The 27,925-nt window shown below is 37.7% G+C and overlaps 2 protein-coding genes across 10 annotated transcripts in view; one reads left to right on the forward strand and one right to left on the reverse strand.

Annotated features, from left to right (window-relative positions):
* CCDC25 (coiled-coil domain containing 25) overlaps positions 1–1,099 on the reverse strand; it is a 71,002-nt gene extending 69,903 nt beyond the window's left edge. The window contains exon 1 of one of the 4 annotated variants that reach the window (XM_070611346.1): positions 854–1,081. In XM_070611346.1, coding sequence (XP_070467447.1) covers positions 854–881 — 28 coding nt within the window. In that variant the 5' untranslated portion in view covers positions 882–1,081. Of the gene's footprint in view, positions 1–853 lie in introns of all 4 variants that reach the window. The other 3 variants (XM_070611347.1, XM_008519305.2, XM_070611348.1) reach the window with 3 other exon arrangements.
* On the forward strand, positions 43–27,852 carry ESCO2 (establishment of sister chromatid cohesion N-acetyltransferase 2). 6 transcript variants are annotated; one of them, XM_070611337.1, is made up of 11 exons: positions 43–100; positions 3,675–3,743; positions 4,521–5,346; positions 8,841–8,934; positions 13,802–13,859; positions 16,578–16,704; positions 17,854–17,985; positions 19,072–19,161; positions 19,822–19,965; positions 22,594–22,769; positions 26,353–27,852. In XM_070611337.1, the coding sequence occupies exons 2-11, from the start codon at positions 3,691–3,693 to the stop codon at positions 26,489–26,491; spliced, it is 1,839 nt and encodes a 612-aa protein (XP_070467438.1). In that variant the 5' UTR covers positions 43–100; positions 3,675–3,690; the 3' UTR covers positions 26,492–27,852. The 6 variants fall into 6 exon arrangements, with proteins under 6 accessions (XP_070467438.1, XP_070467439.1, XP_008517516.1 ...); XM_008519293.2 differs by lacking the exon at positions 43–100 and adding an exon at positions 2,389–2,636; XM_070611338.1 differs by lacking the exon at positions 19,072–19,161.
* The last annotated feature ends 73 nt before the right edge of the window (positions 27,853–27,925 follow it).

The raw sequence follows: 27,925 nt of genomic DNA on the forward strand, positions 1-27,925 counted from the left end.
ACGCTAGGGAAACAAGATAAAGAGCCCCTGTCCCTGCCTCAAGGGGCTTACACTCTAACTCAAGCAGACAGCATTCAGTACCGTAAGTGCAATGCCAAAGGTAAACATGGGACATTAAGGGGGGCGGGGGGGTCCCAAAGAGGTGTATCTAAGCAATCTCTGGCTGGGAGCTGGGTCGGAAAAGGTATTCGGAAAACAGGCCAGAGCTGTCGTACCAAAGTAGGAGGTAACTGGGGGCTGATTCTAAGCACAGGGAACCACTTAAGCAGAGAAACGAAGACACAGCATTACCTGGGAACTAACAGCCCCCTTCCCTCGCCTGCCAAAGACAAATCAGAAACATCATCAATGTCACTTTTCAAGATCTGGACATCAACCATGTCCAAGGAGTGGCAGCATGGCCATTCCAGGGTCTTTTTACTGCTTTCTGTCGCATCCAGGCCCTACGACCCATTCCTAGAAGAGTAAGGCGCACTTCCTGCGAGGCAGAGCAGCTGGCAGGTGTCTCGTTTCTTCCTCAAAGTGGGTAATGACCAGGGTGCAGTCAGAGTAAAGCCCGCAGACAGGGGTGGGGAGGGAGGGGGCTGTGAAGAAGCCCACAAACTCTACCCAACTCCAGGTAGCGACCGGAGGTCTTTGCGATTGAGGGAAGAGAACTCCCGAACGCAGAGTCAGCAGGGGGAATGGGCCCTTTACGGCCCCCAGGCCCTGACGAAGGGGCACTCGGGACGGCAGGGGGGCCGAGAGGGCGAGGGAAGAGGCACCCCTTGCCGACGAGGCGACGGCCTGGGGGGGTCCCAGCTTAGAGCCCCGGTGTTGAGGAAGGACCCAGGAGGTCGGCGCGCCCACTCACCACTGCTGCTGGTGAAGTAGAACACCATGATCCCGGCGGCGGCGGCGCGCGGCGGCGGCGGCGGCGGCGGCGGCGCAAGGACTCCAGCGCGCAGCAACAGCGCTCAACCCGCGCAGCCCAGGATACCATACGCGCCGAGGCCACGGGTCCCCCGGAAGCCTTCCGCGCACTTCCGGCGGACGTCGGGGCACGTCAAAAAGCCGACCCGTCAGCGCCATCTTTAATCCTGGCGAAGGGGAGGGTGTTGGCGGGCTAGGGAGCTTCAATGACTTGGGGTTTGAGGTAAGGAGGGTGGCGCCAGGACAATCGGCGGTTGGAAAACATAGCGGGGAAACGCCTTCGTCTTAAAAGAAAAATGCCATTGGTCAGCTTTATTTTCAGAACCTCCTCCCGGTGGGCGGTCATGTCTTGAGGCTTATCTATTGGTTTATCTGCCTCCCCTCACCCCCTAGGGACTCCGTAAGAGCAGAAACCATGCGCCTTTTAGATGTTCGCGGCACCAATCACGGTACTTGACGCTTCGTAGGAGCTCATTAAATTTTGAATGAACCCAAATTCCTCCACTATTCTCATTCTAGCTCCACCTCTGTAAGATGCATATCGGACACATTGTGTGCTTCACTTCATCTGCAAAATAAAGATGAACAAAGCAGAAAATTCATAGGTTCTTTTGCTGAGGTTAAATAAATTGATAGGCGTATAGGGTTTAGAACCTAGCGCTCAACTAAAGTGAATTGTTAGTGGTATTCCCCAGAGGCAATATGCCTCTTGGGGTTTGGACTTGGACTGTTCTGTCTTTAAATCTAAGATTGCCATCTATTAGCTATGAGATTGGGCAAATTCCAAACCTATGTATGAACGGTCAGAGACTTTACTGCCGTAAAGTGAGAATAATCTTACCCACGTAAAGCTCCCACAGCGCTGAGCTTTGAATGAATGATTACTTCATTCTGACCGACTTCATTCTACGAAGTTAAGTGCATCACTTAACTAAATTTATTTAGAACTAAAAACGTGCCAGAGACTGTACCAGGAGCTGGTGACACAAAGATAATAACCATAGCTAACAATCATGAATGCTTTAGGAATCTTCCGGTTTCCCGAAGCAAGAACCTAGACAAGGCCTGTAAATAGTCATTGTTCTAGGCCCTCAGTTTTATTGTTTGTAAAATAGTGATAATACACACCTCATAGATTGTGGTGAGGAGTAAGTGAAATAAAACACTCAAAGCGTGTAAGAATGCTTGGCACATAGATGTTAGTGCTATCATTTAATTTTTTAACTTGAAAAACAAAATATGAGCTAGAAACCTAAAATATTACTAATAGAAAAAGGTTAACTATAAAGTTTCAAATGGGAAAAACAATTGCCTCGAGAATCTTGAAGAGGCTACTTTACAAAAACTTCTTACACTCAGGGCCCCCCAGAATACCTCGAGTTCACGAGGACGCCTTTATTGGGCTGAAAACTACAATTCCCAGAATGCACGTAAACAAGGCCTCAGGAATGGAGCCCCGCGCTGCCGCAGGGGATTGTGGAAGGCGTGGTTTCCCTGAGAAGAGAGCGTTCCACATCCCAAGGGCGGGAGAATCTTGGAGACTGCCTCCCGGGTGGGCGGGGGCAAGGACTAGGGCGCGACCAATCACCGAGCCAGCCCCTGGAAGCGCTGAGAAGCCGCGAATCGGAACGCCGCGGCTTCCGCCTTGCCTGGCGCGCAATAATTTGAATACAGTGGAGGAGCGCTGGCTCGGCTGAGGAGAGGTCGCGGCTGCTGAGGCGCAGGTAATACCGCGGAGCCGAGGCGTGCGGGGGAACGCGGAGGAGAGCGCGGGGCTCTGGGGCGCGCGGGGCTTGATGTCAGGGAGAAGGGGCTTTTGCCCCGGCCTGGGCGCGCTGGCCGCTGGAGCGCGAAGCCGCCGGCCGTTCTCGACACGGCCCCCGGCTCGCAGGCTTCCCCACTTTCTGAGGCCGGAGCGGTCTGGGATTTGGCCCTGACAGGGCTCGGGGCAGGGCGCCTTTCTCTCCTCCCTGTGCTCGTCCAGTCCCAGAAGGGGCTTCCCGGAAGCCGCGGCGCGACCTCCGTTTCCAGAAGCCGGGTCTTTCTGATTAACGCTGAAGCAGGCTTATGTCGCTTTTTTTTTAATCTACCTGACCCGAAGAAAGGGGAAGGGGGCTTTCCTGAGCGCCCTGGCACCTGCTCGCGGCCCGCGCGCGCTCGGGCCTCTCCGCAGCCGTGGGAGTCGCGCGGCGCGCGGGTCGGGAGGGAGGCGGCGCGCAGAGCCGGGGCTGCAAACGCTCGCCGCCTCGGCTGGCCGTCCGGCTGCTGGGGAAGCGGTGAAGGCGGCGACGAGACGTGTAGACGGAGCGCTAAGGGAGCGAGGGCGGCCTGCACGCTCCGGGCAAGGGCGTGTGACGGCGGGAGGGCTGGCCGCGGGCCGGGGGTGCGACGCTGCTGGAAGATGCAGCGTTTACACTCGGTGTGAGTTAACCCGGCTCAGTAGAGGGGACCGTGTCCCCTGAAATGGGGTAAAAGATCTTTCCTCCGTGGTAGAATTATTGTCCAGCTGGAAACCTCCTGTGCTGTTCCTGCTTTTATTTTCTGTTCTTAATTGCTACTGTGATGCAGTGTTTTTTTTTTTTTTTTCTCCTTCTTGTTTTAGATCTTTACTACTGATTTGCTTTTTAAAAAACCCTTTTCTTGGATCTTTATGAACCGTCACCCCTCTGAGGACTTTTTCAGACTTTTAAAGTATAGTTTTGATACAGTGGTTTTTATACGCTTTGGATGAATCTCGTTTATAATTGTGCCGTTGCTTTTAGGAGCTCAGCTAAGAGGATGTCTCCTTTTACTCCGAGGAAGAGGAGGCAGCATTCTTTGAACCGTGACAAGTGAGTCTCATCCTTTTGGTAAACTCTTAAAAAAGAAAGATCCACCTTCTTTCTTATCTTCACTCTTCAGTCTCTTAAAATTTCCATTCTTTCTCTTGCCTACTACTTGTAGCTATAGCAGTACTTTATTTTCTAATTATGCTCTGGAAATACTGTAAGCTTTCATAATTAGTTGTTTAGCACCTTTGGAGGGAATCAGAAAGAGCTGTTTTCTATGGCTTGGAAATGTATGTATAACATCTTTTATTCCCTTGCTCCTTCCTGCTGTCTTACGTAATATTTAACATAGTGTTTTGCATACAGTAGATGCTCGTCTGTAGGCTAGGAATCTGTACTCAGTACTTCATAATGTCATACCAGAGATATAAAGTACTCTACACACAACAGGCCCTTGGGGTCAGAATTAATCATTTTAGTGGACTTGTAGCCAATGGAGTATATGTGCTATAATTAGTATATGGCCAAGACATAGAAATAAGTTTAGAACACACACACATATACATGCATATCAAGGCTTCTTTGTAAACAGTGTTTGTTTTCACAAACATTGGGATCTTAACTTCTGAAAAATATTTGCATGCTTCGTTTGGTAAAGATGAAGGAATTTGAGAATCCTATTGTTAAACTAATAGATAATATGTATGGATGGATCTTTGGTGGAAAGTATATATTGTTTTTAATATGACCTACAGTAGAGTTTATTACTTAGCAGTAGATTGACATAAAAATTGAAGCAAAATAATGATACTTATCAATAGACTTTGTTTCTTTTCATAGCCTATTATCAGATATTCCGTCAAAGAAATCAATTTTGGACTTTACTGAAAATATACTTCCATCACCTAATAAAAAGCACATTTGCCAAAGCAGTGATAAAAATGAAGAAAAGATGCATTGCTCTCAACAAGGCCATTTCATTTCAAGTCCACTCAAAACAACTAAAAAAAATAGATTGCCATCAGCAAATCAGGGTTCACCATTTAAATCTGCTGTGTCTACTGTATCATTTTATAACAAAGATAAGTGGTACCTCAATCCATTGGAAAGAAAGCTGATAAAAGAGAGTAGACCCATTATGAAAAATGAAGATAAGTCTTTTCCCAGTGTGACAGAAAAAATGCAAGGAAAACCAGTCTGCTCCAAGAAGATGAACGGAAAACCACAGAAGAGTTTAACTGCTAAGTGTCAACCAAGTTATAAGTGCATCAAGCCTGTATCAAAGAATTCTAAAAATTCGAAGCAAAATCGGGTGACCTATAAACGAATCGTGGAGAAAGAGAATAATTGTTATTCAGCTGAAAATCTGAATGGTCCTCGCGTTCTAAGCCAAAAAGTCAAACCACAAGTTACACTCCAGGGTGGAGCTGCATTTTTTGTTAGTAGAAAAACATCCTCTTTTAGAAAATTGTCTCTAGAAAATAAGCCATTACTGGGATTTACCCAAAAGAATAAATCAGAAGTGATTGAAGATTCTGATGAAGAGACTGTCAGTAAAAGAAAAAGTTTTGAGATGAGCCAAGAGCCAAAGGACTTGTTACTAGAAAAGGAACTGAACATTGAGCTGCTGGGTGCAAGAAGTAAAAATGAAGAGAAGTTAATAAAGGTAAAGAAAACTAGACATATCACTTTAAAGGCTAAGTTGGCTATATAACAGTACTTCAGTATACATAAAATATATATAATGTAGTTGAACAAAATTTTCTTCACAGTCTGCAGGACTGCTTTTATGAAGCCAAATAGTATAGTTTTTGTTTTTTGTTTTTTTTTAAAGGTGTTATTTTTCCTTTTTCTCCCAAAGTCCCCTGGTACATAGTTGTGTATTTTTAGTTGTGGGTCCTTCTAGTTGTGGCGTGCGGGATGCCGCCTCGGCATGACTTGATGAGCAGTGCCATGTCCACACCCAGGATTCAAACCAGCGAAACCCTGGGCCACCGAAGTGGAGCGCATGAACCCAACCACTCAGCCACAGGGCCGGCCCCCCAAATAGTATAGTTTTAATTGCTCCAAAGAATTTAGTGGCAGGATGGAAAGATGAGACTTTTCTCCTTTTGGCTTAAAGAAGCCTACCAACATTTTCTTGGCATTAAGGTATACATTTCATTAAATTCCCTCATGACAAAACTAACGTCTACAGAAGCCTAACAACTTTTTATTTTGTAGTCAGTGTTTTTAAAAAGGAGAAATAGGGCCAGCCCAGTGGCTCAGAGGCTGGGTTCACACGTTCTCCTTCAGCGGCCCAGGGTTTACTCGCCTGGATCCCAGGTGCACACCTTCACGCTGCTTGTCAAGCTATGCTATTGCAGGGATCCCATTTATAAAATAGAGGAAGATGAGCACAGATGTTAGCTCAGGGTCAGTCTTCCTCAGCAAAAAGAGGAGGCTTGGTGGCAGATATTAGCTCAGGGCTAATCTTCCTCAAAAAAAAAAAGTTCAGGTAGTAGATTTCCAGAGTATGAACATATTGGGTTTTTTGTTTGTTTCAGCTCATTATTTAAGTACTAGATTATTCTTGAAAATTTAGAGAATACGGAAAATATAATAAAATATATCCTCTGTAATCCTACTACTTGGAGGTGATCACTGTTAATGTATAGTTGGGTTTTTGTTTATTTTATATAGTATGTTTTCATAGTTACATTCTATGCTATTGCTCATATTTAACACTGCTAGCCTAGACTAGTGTTGGCTAATACAAATAGAACACCAACCACTTGTAATTCAAAATTTTCTAGTGGCCATATTAAGAAAGTAAGGGGGAAAAAAGATAAAAAAAGCTTAACCCAAATATTTTAAATGTTACCATTTCAATGTAATCAATGTAGAAATTTATGAATGAGATATTTTACAATTTTTTTGTGCTAAGTCCTTGAAGTCCGTGTTTATTCTCAGTTGCAGCATATCTCAACTGGGGCTAGCCATGTTGCAAATTCTCATTAGCTACCTGTGGCTGGTAGCTACCATAATAGACCATGCAGGTCTGCACCTTCTATTGTTGAGCTCCTATCAGTAATCTTATGAGAGAAAGATTGTTTTTGTCCTGTAGCTAGAGGCAGAAAGCAATCTAGCAATTGAGGCAACTGGCCTTAAGAAAGGCTGTGTCCCAGTTCGGGCCTTCCATGTCTGTGGTGACTTATTTATTCTTGTCACAACCCTTGCAGCTGGAGAAGTGATAGATTTTCACACAGGGCCCAGTACACTCTGAGGCTTATCTGTTGAGCAATTCAAACTCTATCCTCATTTCTCTCCTCACTCACCTCCTCTCCTTATTGTTCTCATTGCTCCTCTCAAATTCAACCCCAGTTCTTACCTCTTGTAGTCACCTAAATTTCAAATCTCAGTGTCAAAGATTATTAAATTGGTGGCAGGTGGACCACATCCAGCCCATGGATGTTTTGCTTCACCTACATTATGTTTAAAAAAATTTGAGCTAGCATTTTTTAAAAATATAAGATAACAGTTTTATGGTGTTTTGTGAAAAATTGAGATCTGGCAAAGCTAAGCACTCATTCCTGCATGGCATTAATCTCTCAGAACAGACTATCAGGCTACCCCTTAACAGTAAGGGGCCCTTCATTTCCCTCCACTAAATCAGTGTATGTAAACGTATTTAGATCAGTCCAGTTTTGCTATTAATTTTACTTACCTGATGCTCTTGTGGTCATTTAAGTTTGCAGTCCCCTTGTAAATGCTGCTTCCTGTTTATCAGGTATTGCCAAGTATATTGTTAAATGGAACATGTTCTTGCTGTCTAAGCCATGACAGTCTAATTCTACTAATTCTTCATATTGTTTTCGCCAAAAAAAAAAAAAAACCCTATATCTTGATAGTTTTGGTTACATGGGTATATAGGTTTATCAAAATTCATCAAACTGTATACTTTATGTCTGTGCACCTCACTGTGTATAAATAAACCCCATCATTAAAATATTTGGAGTGCATCTCAAGCTAAAATTAGTTCTTAATCCAGCAAACAAAGTGGGGAGCATCTCCACCCATCTGTGTCCTGATTAGTATTCTCCATATATATCTGGTAGTGAAGATACAGCCTTGATAGAGTGACATGATGAATTCTCTGCAACACTCTTTTCTGCCTTATTTTCTTTTCTGAGCTTCATTTTAAGGGGCTGGGTATTGAGTTCTGTCTAGTTTTCAGTAGTCTGAGAAGCTGGGCTTTTGGGCATCTTAAATTTGTGGAACTGGGCTCTGTTCTCTTCTTAAGATTATGGAGCCCTGAGAAATGGCAAACTGATGGATTGTCCTACCTCTAGTAAAATATTATGGTTTGAATAGGAATTCTACTTTTTTTTCCCCTCCCCAAAGCCGCAGTACATAGTTGTATATTCTAGTTGTAGGTCCTTCTAGTTCTTCCATGTGAGCCACTGCCACAGCATGGCTACTGACAGATGAGTGATGTGGATCCATACCTGGGAACCAAACCTGGGGCTCCAGAGCAAAGCATGCCAAACTTTAACCACTAGGCCATCAGGGCTGGCTCAGGAGTTCTACTTTAATCAAAAGTTTTTTTCCTTTTTCCCCAAGCTATATATTCTCTAAGTCTCACCAAATTAGTAGTGTTAGTGAAATTTGTCAGAATTTTTTCTACCTTGCTTTTCCCACTTCCCTGCTAAAGTGCCAAAAGTGGGAGTTTGAAGCCTCTCCAGCTACTCTAGAATGTTCCTTTTTCCTTGGCTGCCTGTTTTTAAAGCTTATGACAAAGGGTTGTCCCTTTCTAGTTTAGTGGCTGCTGGTGAAATTTTTACTAAATTTTTGTGTTGTTCAATTCATTGTTATAGAATGGATGTTTTATAATCTTCATTCTGCTGTCTTTATCAGGAAATATACATTTTTGACAGGATGACAAATTACAAACTTAAATATGCACGTTCTGTCTTAAAAGGTTGTCTACATTTAGTAAATATAGAGGAAAATTTTTTAAATAGATTGAAAATTTAGGATTTAAAATCAGGTTATGAAATGTAATTCATAATAAACTAGATATTTTGTTTTAGAAACAGATCTATTGGAATTCATTCACTAAATAAAAAATGATTAAGAATTATAAGTTTCCTTTAATTTTACCTATTCATTATTTTCCAGGATTCATCAGGTGCAGTAGTTTCTTCAAGGGAATGTAAAACTGGTGAAAATAAATGTTTTCCTTCAGAAGATTCTCTGAGTGAGAACAAGGCAGGTAAGTAAGAGAAAACTTCTCTTGTAAATAATGAGTTTATTTACTTGTAATAATGCTTCATTACATGTGTCTTTGTGAAATTATATTTAATAATATTTTTGGGTTTTTTTATATTCAGTATTTGTGCCTGTGTTTGTATGAGCTATGGAATGTGGCCAAGTTACTTAAGCTCCGTATAGCTGGGTGTTCTCATGATACCTACCCTATCTACCTTTACCCAAAGTAATATAAAGGAGTAAAAACAATTTATATTATATATTTGTGATCAAAGCCCAGTTGTAAGCAGAACTGACTAAGCCATAGAAAAGACACTGAATTGGCCATCAGGAACCTTGGGATTTTGTCCAGGCCTGCTACTAATTAACTGTATGATCTAAGGAAGAGATCTCTAAAGGGGTTGGTCTTAATTTTTACATTCCTCTTAATTTTGAAATCCTATTGCTAAGTTATAGTATCATTGTTCAATTAAACAATAGTTACTAAACTATGAATATATAAAGAGGTTAATTAACATTCTACTTACCAACCAGATTCTTGCAACTTTTCCTTGTTGGTTGTATCTATAAATTTGGAAATAAATTAAAATTCTAGGAGTAGACATGCTGACTATAGTGAGAGACTATAGCTCATAGGAAGAAAACAAAAAAAGATTAAACTAAAAGCATAATCTGGAACAATAGCCCTTTAGAGCATCTAATGATATATGTATAGAGAGAGAATGATTTTTTGTAATGATAATTCTGAGATACACAGCTAGTACTGTTAATAACTAGTATTTACTGGGTACTATACCAGGCAGTGCTAAGTATTGGTAAGGTTTATGTTTCCCATGGATTGTGCTATCACTGATGGAATAGAACATGTAACAGAAAAATAATACCTTTCTATTTACAGTAGTTATAAAATTTTCTTTTAAAATAAGTTAATTTCAGTACATTGTCTAAGTCCATTTAAAGAAAAATATTTAGTGATTAAAAAATAATATAGATGGTACAAGGATATGGCAAAATTCATGAAGGTGGTATACAAATGACAAAAGTTTATTACTTAAGTATAGTTTATCGTTTAATTCTCACAACAATCCTAGGAAATAGATTTGTATGCCCATTTTATAGATGAGGAAACAGACTTAGGTTAAGTAACTTATCCATAGCAGATTAGAATCTCACCTGTCTTGGCCTTGTTTCTAGAAAATGAGCTCTAATTATTTTTCAATGCAAAGTTAAAAGTTTGCTTTTTACTGTATAGCCCGCTTTCATCATATTTTTCTTTAATCAGCTACTAGTTTACTTTGGTTTTTTAATAAGGTTTTTCTTTTGCAATAATTTTAGATTTACAGAAAAATTGTAAAGATGGTACAGAGAGTTCCTGTGTATCATTCACTTTATTTCCCCCACGGTTACCATCTTATATTACCATGGTACCTTTGTCAAAACTAAGAAACTGATGTCAGTACATTATTATTAACTAAGCTCTAGACTTTATTTGGAGTTCACCAGTCTTTTTCATTAATGTCTTCTTTCTGTTCTAGGATTGAATCAAAGTACCACATTACATTTAGTTGTCGTGTCTCCTTAGTCTCCTCTGGTCTGTGACATTTTCTCAATCTTTTCTTCATTTCCGTGTTTTCATGACCTTGACATTCTTGAGGAGTACTGGCCAGGTATCTTGTAGAATGTCCATGATCTGGGTTTGCCTGATCTTTTTCTCATCATTAGACTGGGGTTATGAGTTTTTGGGAAGAATGGCACTGAAGTGAAGGGTCCTCCCTATCACATCGTTTTGGAGGTGCTAGTGTCCACATGACATTACAGATGATGTGAAATTTTATCACTCGGTTAAGATCAGATTTGCGAGGTTTTTCCACTGTAAGGTTACTCTTTCCTTTTCCATAGTCAATTCTTTGGATGCAACCCACTTAGTCTGGCCCACCCTCTCAGGGAGGGTTGGGGATTAAGTTCCATCTCCTGGAGGGGGAAATATTTACATGTATTATTTGGAATTCTCCTGTAAGGAAGAGTTGTCTCTTCTCTCCCATTTATTTATTCAATCTTTAAATAAATAAATAGACTCGTGGATACTTAGCAGTATGGGCTCAGGACTATTTATTTTATATTTTGGGTCATAATCTAATACTACATTATTTATTTTGTTGCTCAAATTGTTCCAGCTGTGACCATTGGGAAATCTTGTCATGTCAGTTGTCTTTGACATGTCCCATTCTTTTATTTTTTGAGCACTTCCTTACTTTCTGGCACTACAAGATGCTCCAGGCTCATCTTGTATTTTCCCTGCCCCAGTCCATTTCTCCAAGGAACCCTGGTGCCTTCTATTGGAGAATATTATTTAGAAACTATGATCTGGACTTGGTGTGGTCATTGCTACTGGAGTGTTGTTGTTTCTAGGCCCTCTCAGCAGACAGAGCTCGGAAATACATGTATGTGTACTGACCCATGTATACACACGTATCTATAATTGTTTCTGTATTGCTCCATCTGTACATATACTAAATAAACATGAGTTCAAATTTGATATCTCTGACTCTCATCCAGTACCACAGGATTATCCATTCCTCTGTTTTTCTCTGTAACTTCCCTCAGACAGTGAGAAACCTAGTTCCCACCATTCAATTCCCACCTACTTAATTGTTCAATCCCAGTCTACCTGCAAAACAGTTTCAGCATTGTTAATTCATATGCCTGTGAGAAATAAATTTTCCAGAGTATAAAATTTAAGTACAGGCCTTTTATCTATAGCCTTATAATTTCTAGTCAAAACACCATTTTGCAGAGTTACCCAGGTCAGCTTCCATTTCTTCTACCTCCTTCAGTGCAGTTATGCCATATAGTTCTAACATAGTTAGAGTCAAGAGTCATTTGTCACAGGCTGCATTCCATCTTGGGATCCCTCAACATCGTGATTGATTTTTGTTTGCTTGTTTTTACATACGTTAAATTTAACTGTTATATACAGTTCTATGTGTTTTATCAAGTGCATAGAACCACATATCAATGACTTCAGTACCCTACAGAACATTTCCCTTAGGTGTATCCTTTGTAGTGAACCACTCCTCCCTTCCGAATCCCCCTGGCAACCCCATTCTGCTCCTATGGTTTTACCTTTTCCGGTAAAAGTGTCACACAAGTGAAATCATGCAATACGTAGCCTTTTGGGTCTGACTACTTTCATTTAGTAAGGTGCATTTAAGATTCACCCATGTTGCATGTATCAATAGTGCATTCCCCTTTTTTGCTGAACTATGGATGTTCCATGCATAGTCTGTTTATTGTTTCCCCCATTGAAGGACATCTTGGTTGCTTCTCATATTTAGCAATTATGAATAAAACTGCTATAAACATTTGTGTACATGTTTTTATGTGGACATAAGATTTCAACACACTTGGGTGAACACCTAGAAGCATGATTACTGGGTTACGTGGTAAATCTATGTTTAACTTGATTAAAAAACTTCCAAACTGTCCCTCAGAAATTGCCATTTTGGATTGCCACCTGTAATGAATGGGAGTTCCTGTTATTCTGCATTCTCACCACCATTTGTTATTGTCAGGTTTTTTTATATTAGCCATTCTCATAGGTGTGTAATGATATCTCATTGTGCTTTTAATTTGCATTTCCCTGATGACAGATGATTATGAGCATCTTTTTTCCCTTTTTTTTGGTGAAGAAGATTCACCCTGAGCTAACATCCATTGCTAATCTTCCTCTACTTTGTATGTGGGATGCCTCCACAGCCTGACTGATGAGTGGAGTAGGTCCATACCTGGGATCTGAACCTCTGAACCCGGGCTTTCAAAGTGGAGCATGCAGAACTTTAACCTTTCGGCCATGAGGCCAGCTCTATGCTGAGCATCTTTTCATGTATTTATTTGCCATCTGTATGTCTTTGGTGAAGTATCTAATCAGACATTTTGCCCTTTTTTTGTTTCTCATTTGGATTCTTATTTATTTATTTATTTATTTTGAGGAAGATTAGCCCTGAGCTAACTACTGCCAATCCTCCTCTTTTTGCTGAGGAAGACTGGCTCTGAGCTAACATCCATGCCCATCTTCCTCTATTTTATACATGGGATGCCTACCACAGCAGGGCTTTTTGCCAAGTGGTGCCATGTCTGCACCTAGGATCCGAACTGGGGAATCCCACGCTGCTGAGAAGCAGAATGTGCAGACTTAACCACTGTGCCACTGGGCTGGCCCCCTTTTGCCCATCTTTAATTGGGTTGTTGGTTTTCTTATTGTTGAGTTTTAAGAGTTTTTTAATATTCTGAATACAAGTCCTTGATCAGAAATATGATTGCAAATATTTACTCCCAGTCTGTGGCTTATCCATTTTCTTAACACTGTTTTTTTGCAGAGCAAAAAGTTTTAAATTTGATAAAGTCCAACTTAATTAATTTTTTCTTTCATGTATTGTGCTTTTGGTGATGTATTTAAAAACGTCACCAAACCAAAGGTCATGCAGATGTTTCTCATATTTTCTTCTAGAAGTTTTATGATTTACATTTTATGTTTAGATCTGTGATCCATTTTGAGTTAATTTTATGTGTGTGTTATTTTTTTGCATTTGGATATCCAGTTGTTCCAGCACCATTTGTTGACTGTGCTTTCTCCATTGAATTACTTTTACCTCTTTGTCAAAAATCAGTTGACCATATTTGTATAGCTTTGTTTCTGGGCTCTTTATTTTTTTCCATTGATCTATTTGTCTATCCTTTTGCCAATACCATACTGTCTTGGTTACTGTTAAGTCTTGAAATCAAGTAATGGGAGTATTTTGGTCTTATTAACCTTTTATATCTTTTGAGTTTATTTTGTAATACACATTATTGTCATTTTTTCCCCCTACCAGTTTCTCCTGAGTCGATTGTCTATCCCATCTTCAGTGTGTCTTCAGTCAATACAAAAAGGTAGGGATTGCTCTTATTTTAATGTTCAAAGTTTATTTAACTCTGAGTCTTCTGGGTCTTTTTTTCTTTCTTATATTATTTAATTTGGAGAACATTTTTTTCTTCCTCACTAAGGGGATACTGAGAATAAGAGATGAAATCAGATCCTCTCATAGAAACTTCATAAGAACCTAAGAGTTGAGAGAAGGAAAAGATCTTTATGGCCTTGAGTAATAATAATTGCTAACATTTTTATACAGTACCTGGCCTTAATAAGTAGTTTATATCCATTATCTCACTTAATCCACATAACAACCTCGAAGGTAGATACTATTATTAATTCCATTTTCAGCTGAGGAAACTGTTAGTAATTCAGCCATAGTTGCACAGCTGTTAGGTGGCAGAGCCAGGACTAGAATCCATATCTGAATCAAAGCCCATTAGGCTATATTGCCTTCCCTGGGTGATAATATTAATAATAGTTAATGTTTAATGAGCATTTACAACCAGATGATGTAGGTACCATTATTACCCCATTTTATAGATGAGGAAACTCTGGCCAGAAGAGTAAGTAACTTGCAGCAGCTGAAGGCTCTTATAAATCTCAGCTGAAGCTACCATCCTGGCCGAAGCTAAGACTGGGATCAGGGGAGCCATGGGTGAGTGTGAGCATGATAGGTAGAAAAGCTCTGAAAAAGACGTTTCTTATACTCGGAACAGCTTGGGTTCTTCTCTCCCTGTTTGATGGTAAATAAATAAATAGAGGTATTGAGCAAGGAACTTCCTAACTAAGTTCTCCTACTTTTGGGGTGCCTCACCTTAAATCGCCTCAGAGATTGGGTTGATTGGGCAGCTTTTCCCCTTCAAAGGCCACATTGCTAGTTTTTTCACCTTTCTCTTTTCTCATCTATGTCTTCTTTCATGACTGTTTATCAAGGATTAAAACCTTCCACAATCAGCTGATAAAAGTATGTAAACTAATTTGATCTAGCATAAGGAGATATCAGGATACTCTTGGTTGAATCATTTGAAATTGCTCTTTATGTGGGACCCAAAAGGTTAGAGATCATCAATTTCTTGTGGTTTAATCTATTATTTTTACTTTAGGTAGATTACAGAGTCTCTGGATTCATGGTCTCACATTCATTTTTTATTTATTCATTCATTTGGCAAACATTTATAGAATACTCTGTGATATTGAACCATACTGAGTTTTAGAGATGTGAAGATAAATAACACAGGATCCTGCTGTCAAGGAAGTTATGGTTAGAGGAGGACAGGCGTTTAAACAAACACGTATAATAAAGTGTTAAAATTGCAGAGATAAAAGTAAAGAGATTGTGGTCATGCACACAGGGATGGGAAGAGCTGAGTTACTTAGCGAACGTTGCATAAAGAGGAGAGGGTCAGCGATCTTAGGCAAGTGTTTTTTATGTTACAGGTAAGTACCATTAGTAGTTTGCCAAATCAGTTTAAGGGCATCATAGCCAGCGTTATTTCAATGGAATAATACATCTCTCATGTACTAAGTATATTTAATGTGGTTAAATATGTGTGTCTGTATTGATCATGATGTAAAATATATTTCTTACCATAGGTTTGTCAAGTCAGTTTGAAAGCCATTCTTCTGGTCAAATGATAACAAGACAGTGTGGCTTAGCTTAAAGAATTGGGCAGTTTTTTCCCAGTGTTTTCTTGTCAAGTTTTTTTTGTTTTAACCTCTTGCTTTGTGTGCTTAGTTTTTTTCCTTGCCTCTATTCTCTAGAGATTTCTATTCCTTTGGTCCTTTGAAAACCAAGGTCCTTTCATTATAAGGCAATGATTACATACTCAGTGCCTACAGAGCCAGGCAGGCTGGGCGGAGCCTGGAGCCAACTGGAGAAAGTATGCTCCATCTGAAAGTGCATGTGCTGTTGAGCTCCAGTTCAGAGATTCTTTGAAGAAATAGAGGCCTAGTGATCTTATAATGTCTCTTATACTATTGGAAATAAACATTTTTAAGTGAAATCTTTAGATTTTAAAATATTGGTAGCTGATCCAAAGATTTAAACACTATGTGAACCTCTCAAACCATGTGTTCTAGCTGTTTTTGGCCTGAGGGGCTCCAGTTTGCAACCTCTATCAGCTGATCCCAGTGTTCTTTCCTAATGGGAAAAGGTTGCCTCAACAGCATCTATCTAGGCAGAAGAATTTTTTTTCCTAAGAATTTGAGAATAGTAGGGTACTGCTTTAGGCATGAGGACTCACTGCTCAAGTGAAAAGTTGGATCATAATATGCTGGTGGCTGACTTCCTGTGGATCTGCGAGATTCAATATTAGAGTCTACTTATTTGCTGTGGTTCTAGGAATTTTGCTATCCTACCTGGGTAAATATTGTCCTAAGATTTAATAAAGCAACAAAGATATTTTTTAAGGGTGCAGTCCACTTACAAAGAGATCCTGCGCATGTGCATCTGATGCTATAGATGAAAGTCCATTGGACTTGGAGTTAAAAGACAAGGATTTGAGTCTTATTGCCATTCTTTACTAGTTAGTTTACCTTGAGTAAATTATTGGTCCTCTCTGAGTGGATCTCAGGTTTCTCATTGTTCCCAACCCTATTACTTCATCAAGTTACTGTCAGTAGAAAGCACTAGAAATTGCAAGGTACTCTGCAAATGTTATATACATATGTGTTTTCATTGTAATTCCTCAAAAATTTAAATTATTAAGTAGTGTTTATCAACTTTCAATTTCAAGATCTCTAGTTGAAGAACAGTCTTCTGTGGGATCCGTCATGTCTACTAACGTCTTGAAACAGATCAATACACAGAAAAGTACTAATACCAGAGATACAAATAAAGAAACAAAAGACCAGCTCATCATTGTGAGTAAATTTAAAAGAAAGCTCTTCTTGTACATGGCTCTCACATATAGAACAAGAAATCAGACATGTTGTCTTAGCATAGTTGACATGGATCATAGATATTCTGAGTTTTGTAAATACCAGCTTTGTTGTAGTGGCACCATTTAAAGCTAGTCAAGTAGATTTTCAAAGTGATAGTGTTGGGCAGTGCTAGTAATTTGGTAGAATACTGATGAATGAGTTGTCTCCAGATAAGGAAATTATTATTGATCAACATAAGATTTAATGAGAACAGCTACGTTCTCTTAGACTTGGGTTTGGCAAACTATGACTGGGGGCCAAATCTGCCCTGTTAGCTAAAAACAACTTTTATGTTTTTAAAGGGTTGGAAGAAAAAGAGAAGAATATGTGACAAACCACGTGTGGCCTGCAAAGTATAAAATAAAATACTTACTTTCTGGACCTTTGCAGAGAAAGTTTGCCAACCACTGTATTAGATAATTCAAACCTGGTATTTTCAGTAGCGTTAAGCAATGCCTTATGAAAGAGAATGGGTGTTAAAAAGCCATGACGTTGAATGTTCCTGACTTCCCTATGTTCATGAATTTATCTGTTTTCCTGAACTTTTATTATGTATTATTTATTTTGAATAAACTTGGGCAAAGAGTTTTTAATATTCCTAACCACTTAAGCAAAAAACACTGATTATAAAGGTCCCAAAATCTTTCCCCTGCTTTGCAATAAATAATAAAAAGCCTTGAAATAAAGCATTTTTAGATCTCATTTAAGAGCTTAATAAAGAAGTTTCATTCTTCATCTTAGCTATAAATTTTGTGGTTTAATCTTATTCCTTCTCAAAACTATGGGTGTAGCTGAAGAATGCTGAGTTTTTACACCATTCAAAGAGACAGTTCCATTTCTTTGATTAATCTATGGCACTTTTAGGTCTCTTGTCTTTCCATTTTTTTGGGGAGGAGAAAAAAAGGATATAGTCAGCAAATTTTCATTTAGTATTTCACTTATGCCAGCATAAAAGGAAAATAAGGAGAAATTTGACTGAGTGAATTTCATTCACTCATTCAATGAAAATTTGAATGAATAGTTCAGATGTTCAGAGCTATTTGTGATGTGTTGAGATGGGCCTTTTTTTTTTCCTTTTTCCAATTATAGGATGCAGGTCAGAAACATTTTGGAGCCACCATGTGTAAGTCTTGTGGCATGATCTATACTGCTTCCAACCCTGAAGATGAAATGCAACATCTTCAGCATCACCATAGATTTCTGGAGGGAATAAAATATACAGTAAGTCAAAAAATAGTCTTTCAATTTGTTCTAAAAGTAAATCTGCTTTAAAAGAAACGTTGTTTTTGCTTAAATATTGAAAGATCTATATATCCATAAATATTTCGTCATCTGCAATTTTGTTCTTAATATTTGAAGTTGATGGTATTTAAAAGTTAACTTTTAATAAAAGTGCCATTTCAAACTTTCTATCCTAATATAAAGGAACTGCAGTCATGCACTGCGTGACAACATTTCGGTCAACGATGGACCACATATATGACAGTGGTCCCATAAGATTTGTACCATATTGGCTAGGTGTGTAGTAGGCTGTACCATCTAAGCTGTGTAAGTGCTATACTCTATGATGTTTGCACAATGACAAAATCGCCTAATAACATTTCTCAGAACATATCCCTGTCATTAAGCGACACATGACTGTATTGTTCTAGGTTGAATGAGCACCCTGCATCCTTACCTCTAGTTTTCTGATCAGAGCTGAAGAGTTAAGATACAAAACTCAAAGTCTTGAGGAGTTCCCCACTCCTCTCACTTTAGTTTCTTCTTTATAAATAGCCTTGGAAAAAAGCTTTGCCATGACTTCTCCAGGCTTTTTCTTTTCTGAGAGAAGAGGTCCCATCTCCTTATCAAGCACTTTTCCAGTCCAAATACATCCTATTGTTGGCCTTATCTTTATGAGTGTATCTGTTACTCAAATGCATTCCCTTTTTTCCTATTTTATTGTAGTTCATGCCTTCATAAATTTTTAGCCTGAGTTCTTAAAACTGCTTATCCTATCCCTCCCCCACATTCCCACTTCTAATAATTCATCTTTTGTTCTTAATATTCTTATGAAGGGCTCTTATTTGACCTTGGCTTGTTTTATAATAGATTATGTACATGTCTCCCAATAGACTGTCAGCCCCTTAAGGACAGGTACTTTTAGTCATCTTTTATTTCCCTACCCATGTTCTTGTAGTTGGATTTTGTCCTATCTTTCTTATGTCATTCATTGTTCATTTTCTTGTCCTCTCCAGACCAAATTACTTAACATTTTTTTTTCCCTCTTCAAATTAAACTGTGGGGTTTTCTTCCCCACTTTGGCAGGGCTGGAAAAAAGAACGTGTAGTAGCAGAGTTTTGGGATGGGAAAATTGTGTTGGTCCTGCCACATGATCCGAGTTATGCTATCAGAAAGGTATGGATTGTTAGCTTTTTTAATCCCTGTTCTTCTCCTCCTCCCTCCCCCTCCCCCACTAGGAAGAGTTGGCGAAGTCTTATGTTGAAGAGTACAACACCTTTGCTGATAGATAATCCACTTTTGTACACGTGTAAGAATGACTTTTATAGTAGTTCATATAAAACTAAATTTGTAATTACAGGACAAATCAAGAATTGTCCGTTGGAGATTAAAGAAAACAGAAAAGGCTCTATGGCTTGTCTTTCACCTTCAGCTTCCACTTGTGAAAGATAAACTAAATGTTTTCATGTTGAGGGATTAATGGCCCCAGAGTGTACTTCTTATGTTGGTGTTGCCTGCGTTTCTTGGGCTAGGTGTTTAGCTCTAGTGAACAATGAATAAAGCTGAAACAAATCTCCCAGTTCCTACTCTTTATCCCTCCCAAGAGTCTGAGTTTTTTCCTGCTAAATATTCATTTCCATAGATTCTTAAAACACTGTTTTCAAAGTGGCAGATACATGCATCAGTAGTGAAATAATCTTGGAGATGTTAAATTTAGGAAATAGAGATAAAGGAGGCTAAAATGATAGTATCATAAATTTTGTGTATATAAATATGTATAGTTTCTGTTGTACTTTTTAAAACAAATTGACCTCTTTTGGTTTTTAACATCATTAGGTAGAAGATGTCCAAGAACTTGTCGATAATGAATTAGGCTTCCAGCAAGTTGTTCCCAGTTGTCCAAATAAAACCAAAACTTTTCTCTTTATATCTGACGAAAAGAGAGTAGTTGGGTGTTTAATTGCAGAGCCCATCAAACAGGTATGGTCTATGTGTTTTAAATTATTGGCATAATTTGCGAGCAAAATCAAGTAGTTGGGAGGAATCTCAATATGCATTTAAGAAAATGTTATTGTTAATGACTTTTTTCCCTACTGAAGTATCTTTGACTATGGATAATTGAAGTGTATTATTATTTCTATTATATTTGATATTTTGCCTAATGTATGCAGGATAAGTCATTCAGTCTTATATTCATGAAGTCATTTCCATACCTGGACTATAAAGTATAGTGATTTAAATGAGCAAATCTATAGAGCTCAGTTATTGAACATGTAGCTTAGTGCAGGTTAATATATTTGGCAAAATAGTCATTACTTGTTCCTTAGTTAGAATCTACCATAAGTACTTATTAGCAGAGGATAATTAGTACTTCTGTATTAGCACTTCTAGTACAACTAGAAGAAGAGTTGGCAAACTGCAGCCTGTAGGCCAAGTGTGGCCCACCACCTGTTTTTGTTAATAAAGTTTTATTGGAGCACAGCTATTCTCATTTATTTCCATATTGTCTTTGGCTGCTTCTGTGCTAGAGTAGCAGGGTTGGGTAGGTGCAACAGAGACCACGTGGCTCAAAGAGCATGCAATATTTACAGTTTGGCCCCTTAGAAAAATAGATTGCCAATCCTTGTTCTAGAATGGAGAGATGTAGTTTTTGCCTTCAAAGAGCTTACAGGGTAATCTTTAGCTATAGAAAATTGTAGTTCAATGTGTTCTTTTTACTTTATAATATCCCACACTCACCTCTCCTTCCTTTTAAAAATATTTATCTGTCTCAATATACCTTGAAATAATGCTAGCGTAAATTTATCTAATACCATTTTGTAAGTGCCTTCCTTTGCCCCTTCATTCCACTCTCTTTTTTTCTCTTATTTTTCTTTTTCCTGCTTTTGCATCTCATATATATACACATATATAATCTCTCCTGTGTGTTTATCAGAAGTTGAAGAGAAAAGCAGCAAGTTTGTATTATTGACAGTAAAAGTGATCAATTTGGCCTTTTTATGTAGTGATAACAGGCAAATATAGTCAATTAACTCATACATATTCTCATTGTCATTTCAAAAGCAAAGTTTTCTTAATGATAGTTAAAACTTAAGTGCACACCTATCAGAACAGCTATAATAAAAAATAGTGACAATACCAAATGCTAGCGTGGATGCAGGGAAACTAAATCTCTCATACATTGTTGGAGGGAATGTAAAAGTTATAGCCACTCTGGGAGAAGTTTGGCAGTTTCTTAGGAAACTAGTCATACGTTTACCATATCACCCAGCAATCATACTCCTGAGCATTTATCCCAGAGACTGAATACTTATGTCTATACAAAAACCCATATCTGAATGTTTATAGCAGCTTTATGTATAATAGCCAAAACCTGGAAACAAAGTGTCGTTCAGTAGGTCAATGATTAAAAAAACTGGTACATATATACAGTGGAATATTACTTAGCAATAAGAAGGAATAAACTTGATATATACAACAACTTGGACAGATGTCAAGGGCATTGTGTTGAGTGAAAAAAGCCAATCTTAAAAGGTCACAGGCTGTATGATTCCATTTATGTGACATCCTCAAAATAACAGTTATAGAGATAGAGAACAGATTGTGGTTTCCAGGGCTTAGGGATAGTAGAGGGGAAAAGGTGGGTGTGATTATAAAGAGGTAGCAAGAGGAAGATCTTTATGATGATGCAATAGCTCTGTATTTTGATTGTGATGGTTGAACAAATATACAAGTATTATGAATTTTCATGGAGCTAAACACACACATTGTACTCATGCTAATTTCTCCTTTTTTCTTTTTAAAGATTGGCCCTGAGATACCATCTGTTGCCAAAGTTTTTTTCTTCTTCCTCTCCCCAAAGCCTCCCAGTACCTAGTTGTGTATTCTAGTTGTAAGCCCTTTTAGTTCTGCCATGTGGGACGCCACCTCAGCGTGGCTTGATAAGCAGTGCTAGGTCTGCGCCCAGGATCCGAACCAGTGAAACCCTGGGCCACAGAAGGGGAGTGTGCATTTTTAACCACTTGGCCACGGGGCCAGCCCCCCATGTTAATTTCTTGGTTTTGATGTTGTACTGTAGTTATGGAAGATGTAACCATTGGGAGAAACCAAGTGAAGGATACATGGATTTTCTTTGTAATATTTTTCTACTTCCTGTGAATCTATAATTTTTTCAAAATAAAAAGTTTTAAAAAAAAACACCAACCAAATTTCATAGTTAATATGCAAAAATCTTCTTTAGTGTTATCAGTGTTTTAGGACATCATATAGACACATTTTAGGGTGGAGAGAATGGGAGAAGTTTATATACTTTATTAAAAGTAAGAGTCTGAATTTTACAATTTTTTTAATCAATAAAAGAAGGATGTTTCATAATGGTATGTAATGCACTGGAGTGTGGGGCTATCTCAACACCACTAGTATTTTTCAAGCATTGTGTGACTATAAATGGACAAGAATTCAAGAACTATCAAAGAATTTTAACATTTTTGGTGAAGGTATTGTAAGATTAATTTTAGATACTTAAGTTTTATTTAAGGAATGGTTTTAAAAAAGTAATGTGAACTCTTCTGTATTGTTAGCTCTAGATGCTTCTATATGTTATTGCAGGCCTTCCGTGTCCTGTCTGAACCAACTGGTCCAGAATCCCCAAACTCTAAAGAGTGTCATAGGGCTTGGCAATGTTCAGATGTACCAGAACCTGCAGTCTGTGGGATAAGTAGAATCTGGGTCTTCAGACTGAAGAGAAGAAAGCGCATTGCAAGACGACTGGTAGATACTCTCAGGTAAGAAATACAATAAAATGGAGCTAGATCTGGGTTAGCTTTCCCAGAGCCTTTCGCAGCTCATGAGCCAAAGGGAATGATGTTGGTAAGACACTTCTGTATAAATGCTATCAAAGTCAGGCTAAGGCAAGTGTTGGCGCTGGAAAAAAAATACTAATGTACTCGTTTAGGGCACAGCATTCCAAGTCTGAAACATTCCAGCCCTGTGCTTTTCAAGCTCCTGTGGGGAAAGACTAGTTTAATTTATTATAGATGAACACTTTAATAAAATAAAATAAAGATGAATTGCTAGAAAATGAAATAGGAAAACAAAGCAAAAACATGGAAAATACAAGCCCAGATTTTTATTAGATTCAACAAATGTAAAGTTAACATTTCAATAAAAATAATCTATCAAACAGGTTTAAAAAAAGAATTACAGGAATTGTACATGTTTGTTGACAGTGTGCAACTAGGTAGTTAATAAATACTGTAACTCATAAATGTAACCAAGTGTAAAAGTGAATTAGCAAGACAACCCACAGAATGGGAGCAATATTTGCCAATCATTTATCTAATAAGGGTCTAGTATATCTAGCATATGTAAAAGAACTCTTAGAACATAATAATAAAAAGACAAATGACCAAATTTAAAAATGGGCAAATGATTTCAATAGACATTTCTCCAAAGAAGAAATAAAAATTGCTGATAAGCACAGGAAAATATGTTCAACATCATTCGATAGCAGGGAAATTACAAACCAAAACCACGATGATACACCCTTTACACCCTCTAGGATGCCTAAGTCAAAAAAAAGGGAAAATAGCAAGTGTTAGTTAGGTTGTGAAGAAATTGGAATCCTTGTCCATTGCTTGTGGGAATGTAAACTAGTACAGCTGCTGTGGAATACAGTCTGGCAGTGTCTCAAAAAGTTAAATTGTTACTGTATGACCCAGCAGTTCTGCTCCTAGGTATATACTCAAAAGAAATGAAAGCATTTGTCTACACAAAAACTGTTACAAGAAAGTTTGTAACAGCATTATTCATAAAAAAAAGAAAGTGTGAACAACCAAATTCACGATTAATGGATAAATATGATGTGGTATATCCGTACAGTATATACATTGGGATATTATTCAGCCACAAAAAGGAATGAAGTATTGACACATGCTACAACATGGATGAACCTTGAAAACATGCTTATTGAAATAAACCAGTAACCTAAGACCCCATATTGTCTGATTCCATTTATAGAAAATATCCAGAATAGGCAAATCCATAGATAGAAAGTAGTTCCCAGTGACTGAAGGAAGGGTGAGTGGAGAGTGACTACTAACGGGTACAGGGTTTCTTTGTGGGGTGATGAAAATGTTCTGGAATTAGATATTGGTGACGGTGACACAAATTTGTGAATATACTAAAAACCACTGAATTCTACACTTTTAAAGGGTGAATATTATAGTATATGAGTTCTATCTCAGTAAAAAATAAGTTGGCGACTGTTTTAAACTCCTATGCGCACACTTTGAACTAACACTGTGTATTGATACTTAAAATTTGTAATTTGACAAATGAGCTTACTTCTTGTTTGTTAATTTACCTAACCTAGGTTGGGTGGATGACTTTCACAATACTTATTCTCTAAATTTCTGTACTTAAGATAATGATGATAAAGCAGTGACCACACTTTGAGTAGCACTATTTTAGCCTTTTGAGTTCTATATACTTTTTAAGAAAGAAAACCAAAGACCACTGTGGAGAGCCAGTCCTGGGCCATAATCCTAGTCACCCACACATACCTTATAAAGGGGAGCAATAAGAAAAATTGGTGTCTGCAAAGATTTTTATTTTATAGTTAATTATGAAATACTTCTATTTTCTAGCTTTTATACTAAGACATACATAAATTTGGTATGAGGAATACCAGTATCTAACCTAGTTCCACCAGGCAGTAGTCTAGTGCTTGTCAAACTTGAGAGTATATATGAAGCACCTGGGGATGTTGGTAAAATGTGAGTGTGATTCAGTGGGTCAGGGTGGGGCCTGAGATTCTGCATTCCTAATACACTCTCAGGTGATGCTGAATGTTGCTGCTATGTAGATCATACTTTGAATACTAAGGTAATACGTTAGGATATCGAGTACTAAGGTAATAATGAATTAAAATTAAGTTGCCCTCAAAGGAGAAATATCAAACACATTCAGTTGAGAACATAGTTGTCTTTTCTCACAAATTTGAGTTGAAGATACAGGCAACATAACTGACAGCTATCCTGTATATGAGGAACCTTAGGCTGAGTTCTCTCTTTTTCTAAACAGGCAATATATGTTTAAATCTTCACAGGAGTACAATATTATTCCTAGTTGTCTTACCTAAGAAGCAACTCAGGCTTAGATGGAATTATTAGTGCAAGTTTACACTGATGAGCTAGTAAAAGGACAGTTAGGACTCCAACCCACAAATCTATGTTCTTGCTATACCTGATACCACTTATAGAAGCAATAAGAACTATTTAATCAGACAAATATTTTGCTTTAGATTCTGGTAAATTTAGCAATAAACTTGTATTCAATTATATAGCAAGTATACCAGAAGCTTATATCTTATCTTCTCATTGAATCCAATTCTTTAATTTTTTAATTTGAAGTAATTTCAAACTTATAAAAGATTACCAAGAATAGCAAAAAGAACCCCCTGTATACCTTTGCCCAGATCCATCAAATTTAATTTGTACTTTCTTCCCAAATTATTTAAAAGTAAGTTGTGTACATTATGCCCCTTTACCCCTTCGTATTTCAGTGTGTATTTCTTAAGAACAAGGATATTCTCTAATACAAGCATAGTTCAGTTGTCAAATTCAGGGTATTTAATATTGATATATTTTATCTTATGTCGAGTCCATATTTCAGTTTTGTCATTTGTCTCGAATGTCCTTCGTAGCATGTTTTTTCCTGTCTAGGATCACATGTTGGCTTTAGTCATCGTGTCTCTTTAGTCTTCATCTTCCGTAACCTGGAACACCTTAGCCTTTGTCTTTTATGACATTGAAGAATTTGAAGAGTACAGGCCAGTTATTTAATGGAATGTCCCTCAATTTTGTTGAATTCTTTCAACCTTTTCATTTTATTACTTTTTAATCCTAGTTGAGCTGGATCAAGGAGAGTTGTGGTCAAAATGCAGATTAGTTTCTGCATTCTTACAGCTCTAAGCGTGCATTGTAGTTGAGAAGAATATAGTTATTGGTTAAAATCGGTGATGGTTATTTCTTGGTTTTAATTATATGTGACTTTTAATTAGCACTACTATCTTGTACTAGTTACTCGTTACCATAGAGTCAGCTAGATGGCTTAGGTAGTTCCCTTTGCCTGTCAGTAGAATTTTTTCTGGATCTCAGTTTTCTCATTTGTGAAATGATAGCATTAGTCTTCTATCTCTAAAATCTAAGGCATTAAGTCATTTTGTCACTTAATAAAATAACTATTTTAATCAAAAGTGTTTATTTAAAGAGACTGAAATTTTTGGTTTGCTTTAAAATAAATTGTGCTAATGTTTAATCAGAATTTTAGGTTGGTTCCATTGTTAACTTGTCTTCTCTTTTTTAGGAATTGCTTCATGTTTGGCTGTTTTCTCAGTACTAATGAAATAGCATTTTCTGACCCAACACCAGATGGCAAGTTATTTGCAACCAAGTACTGCAACACCCCTAATTTCCTTGTGTACAATTTTAATAGTAAAAGCTAATTTCAACTATAGAATAGTTACTGTGTGGGCGAGTGCAGACAGCCCCTTATCATATAGTATGAACTGTTTATCAAATATCAGAATACAAAGACACATGTACACACAAACCTCAATTTTTTTTCCTTATGAACTGAAAAGTCAGGGATAAATCTATTGAAAATTATCGGGGGATTCAAAGAAAGGAAAAAATCTGTGGATGATCCATACTGACTAGCACTCTGAATCCTTAATTATGAAACATCGTAGCTATAACTGGAAAATTACTTGCCTCTACGTAAAAACATTGACAAAACAAGATGGTTTTCCACAGAAGTGTGACCACTTGTCTTTTATAAAGCACACTTTTGGACTAGGATTATCACATGCCTGATCAGAAGCAAACGGAAAAATTGAAAGACAGGCAAATAATTTCCATGCCCAATATTTAAATACAATAACTGAGTTCTGTACACAAAATTCTCACTTTATAGGTACTTTGCTGTAGCAAGTCAGTTTGAATATATTTAGGAAGTGTTTTGAATTTCTAATTTGTAACAGTTGGAAAGATGGTAAACAATGAGTAAAATTTCCATATCGTTTTATGTAGAACAGAATTCTATAGCTTAATGTTTTAATCTTTTAAAAAATCATATTAATCAAAAGCACATCTGTCATCAGATTTAAACTTAGTAATTGCACTATTGTCATTTCATTAAATTTTGGTGTATGAAAATGTTAATTGTGCTACTTATCTTTAGTGAACTTATTACTGGTGATGGACATCATTAATAAAATGGATACCTAGTTGGATTAGATGATTCATATGGTTACATTTTAAGACTTTTTGCATGTGTAAAATACGCTTACTTGTTCTGAGACATCTGGCAAAAGTGCTGACAAAATGTATAATAACAGAACCAAGATTAACAAATAAATATATCTAGGGTGATGGGCCAGAGAATATGATAACATTATGTAAATATGCCTAAATATGCACACATTTTTCTAGTATAATTCTTGGACACGTACTTTGAAAAGCAAAGAATTATTCAGATTGTTTTGATTCTAAAAAAATAATTTAACTGCTTTCTGGCAATAAGGCTCTGGGGAAGTAGTTTTCCAGGTTGTGACTCTTATGTGGATTCTGTTCATCTGCATTCTTTTATTTGCCTATAAGTTAACATGATTCCAAAATTTAAAAGCCTGGGTTCGAAAAAGAATGTGGAAGTGTTAAAATGTGTGTAATTATGCAAACATTTTAATGCTATTTTCTGCGCTGCTGTTTTTTTAATTGTATTAAATATTTTATTTAAAAATTTTTATTAACATTATTTTGTTTGCTCATTGCCTTTGTGATGAATCAATTAAAATGCTTTTCAATATGCCCTGTCTATTCTCATATGATTGAATATACTGATTTTCTTTTTAAATTATTTTTTGTGGTTATAAAAATAG

This window comes from Equus przewalskii, chromosome 2, assembly GCF_037783145.1.
Source record: "Equus przewalskii isolate Varuska chromosome 2, EquPr2, whole genome shotgun sequence".
NCBI classification, from domain to species: Eukaryota; Metazoa; Chordata; class Mammalia; order Perissodactyla; family Equidae; genus Equus; species Equus przewalskii.

Excerpts from the sequence above, each read along its gene's own strand:
- ESCO2 (XM_070611337.1), top strand. The coding sequence starts at position 3,691 with ATGTCTCCTTTTACTCCGAGGAAGAGGAGGCAGCATTCTTTGAACCGT. Across the intron at positions 5,347-8,840 it reads ATGAAGAGAAGTTAATAAAG|GATTCATCAGGTGCAGTAGT; the intron begins GTAAAGAAAACT and ends ATTATTTTCCAG. Across the intron at positions 19,966-22,593 it reads TTGCAGAGCCCATCAAACAG|GCCTTCCGTGTCCTGTCTGA; the intron begins GTATGGTCTATG and ends ATGTTATTGCAG.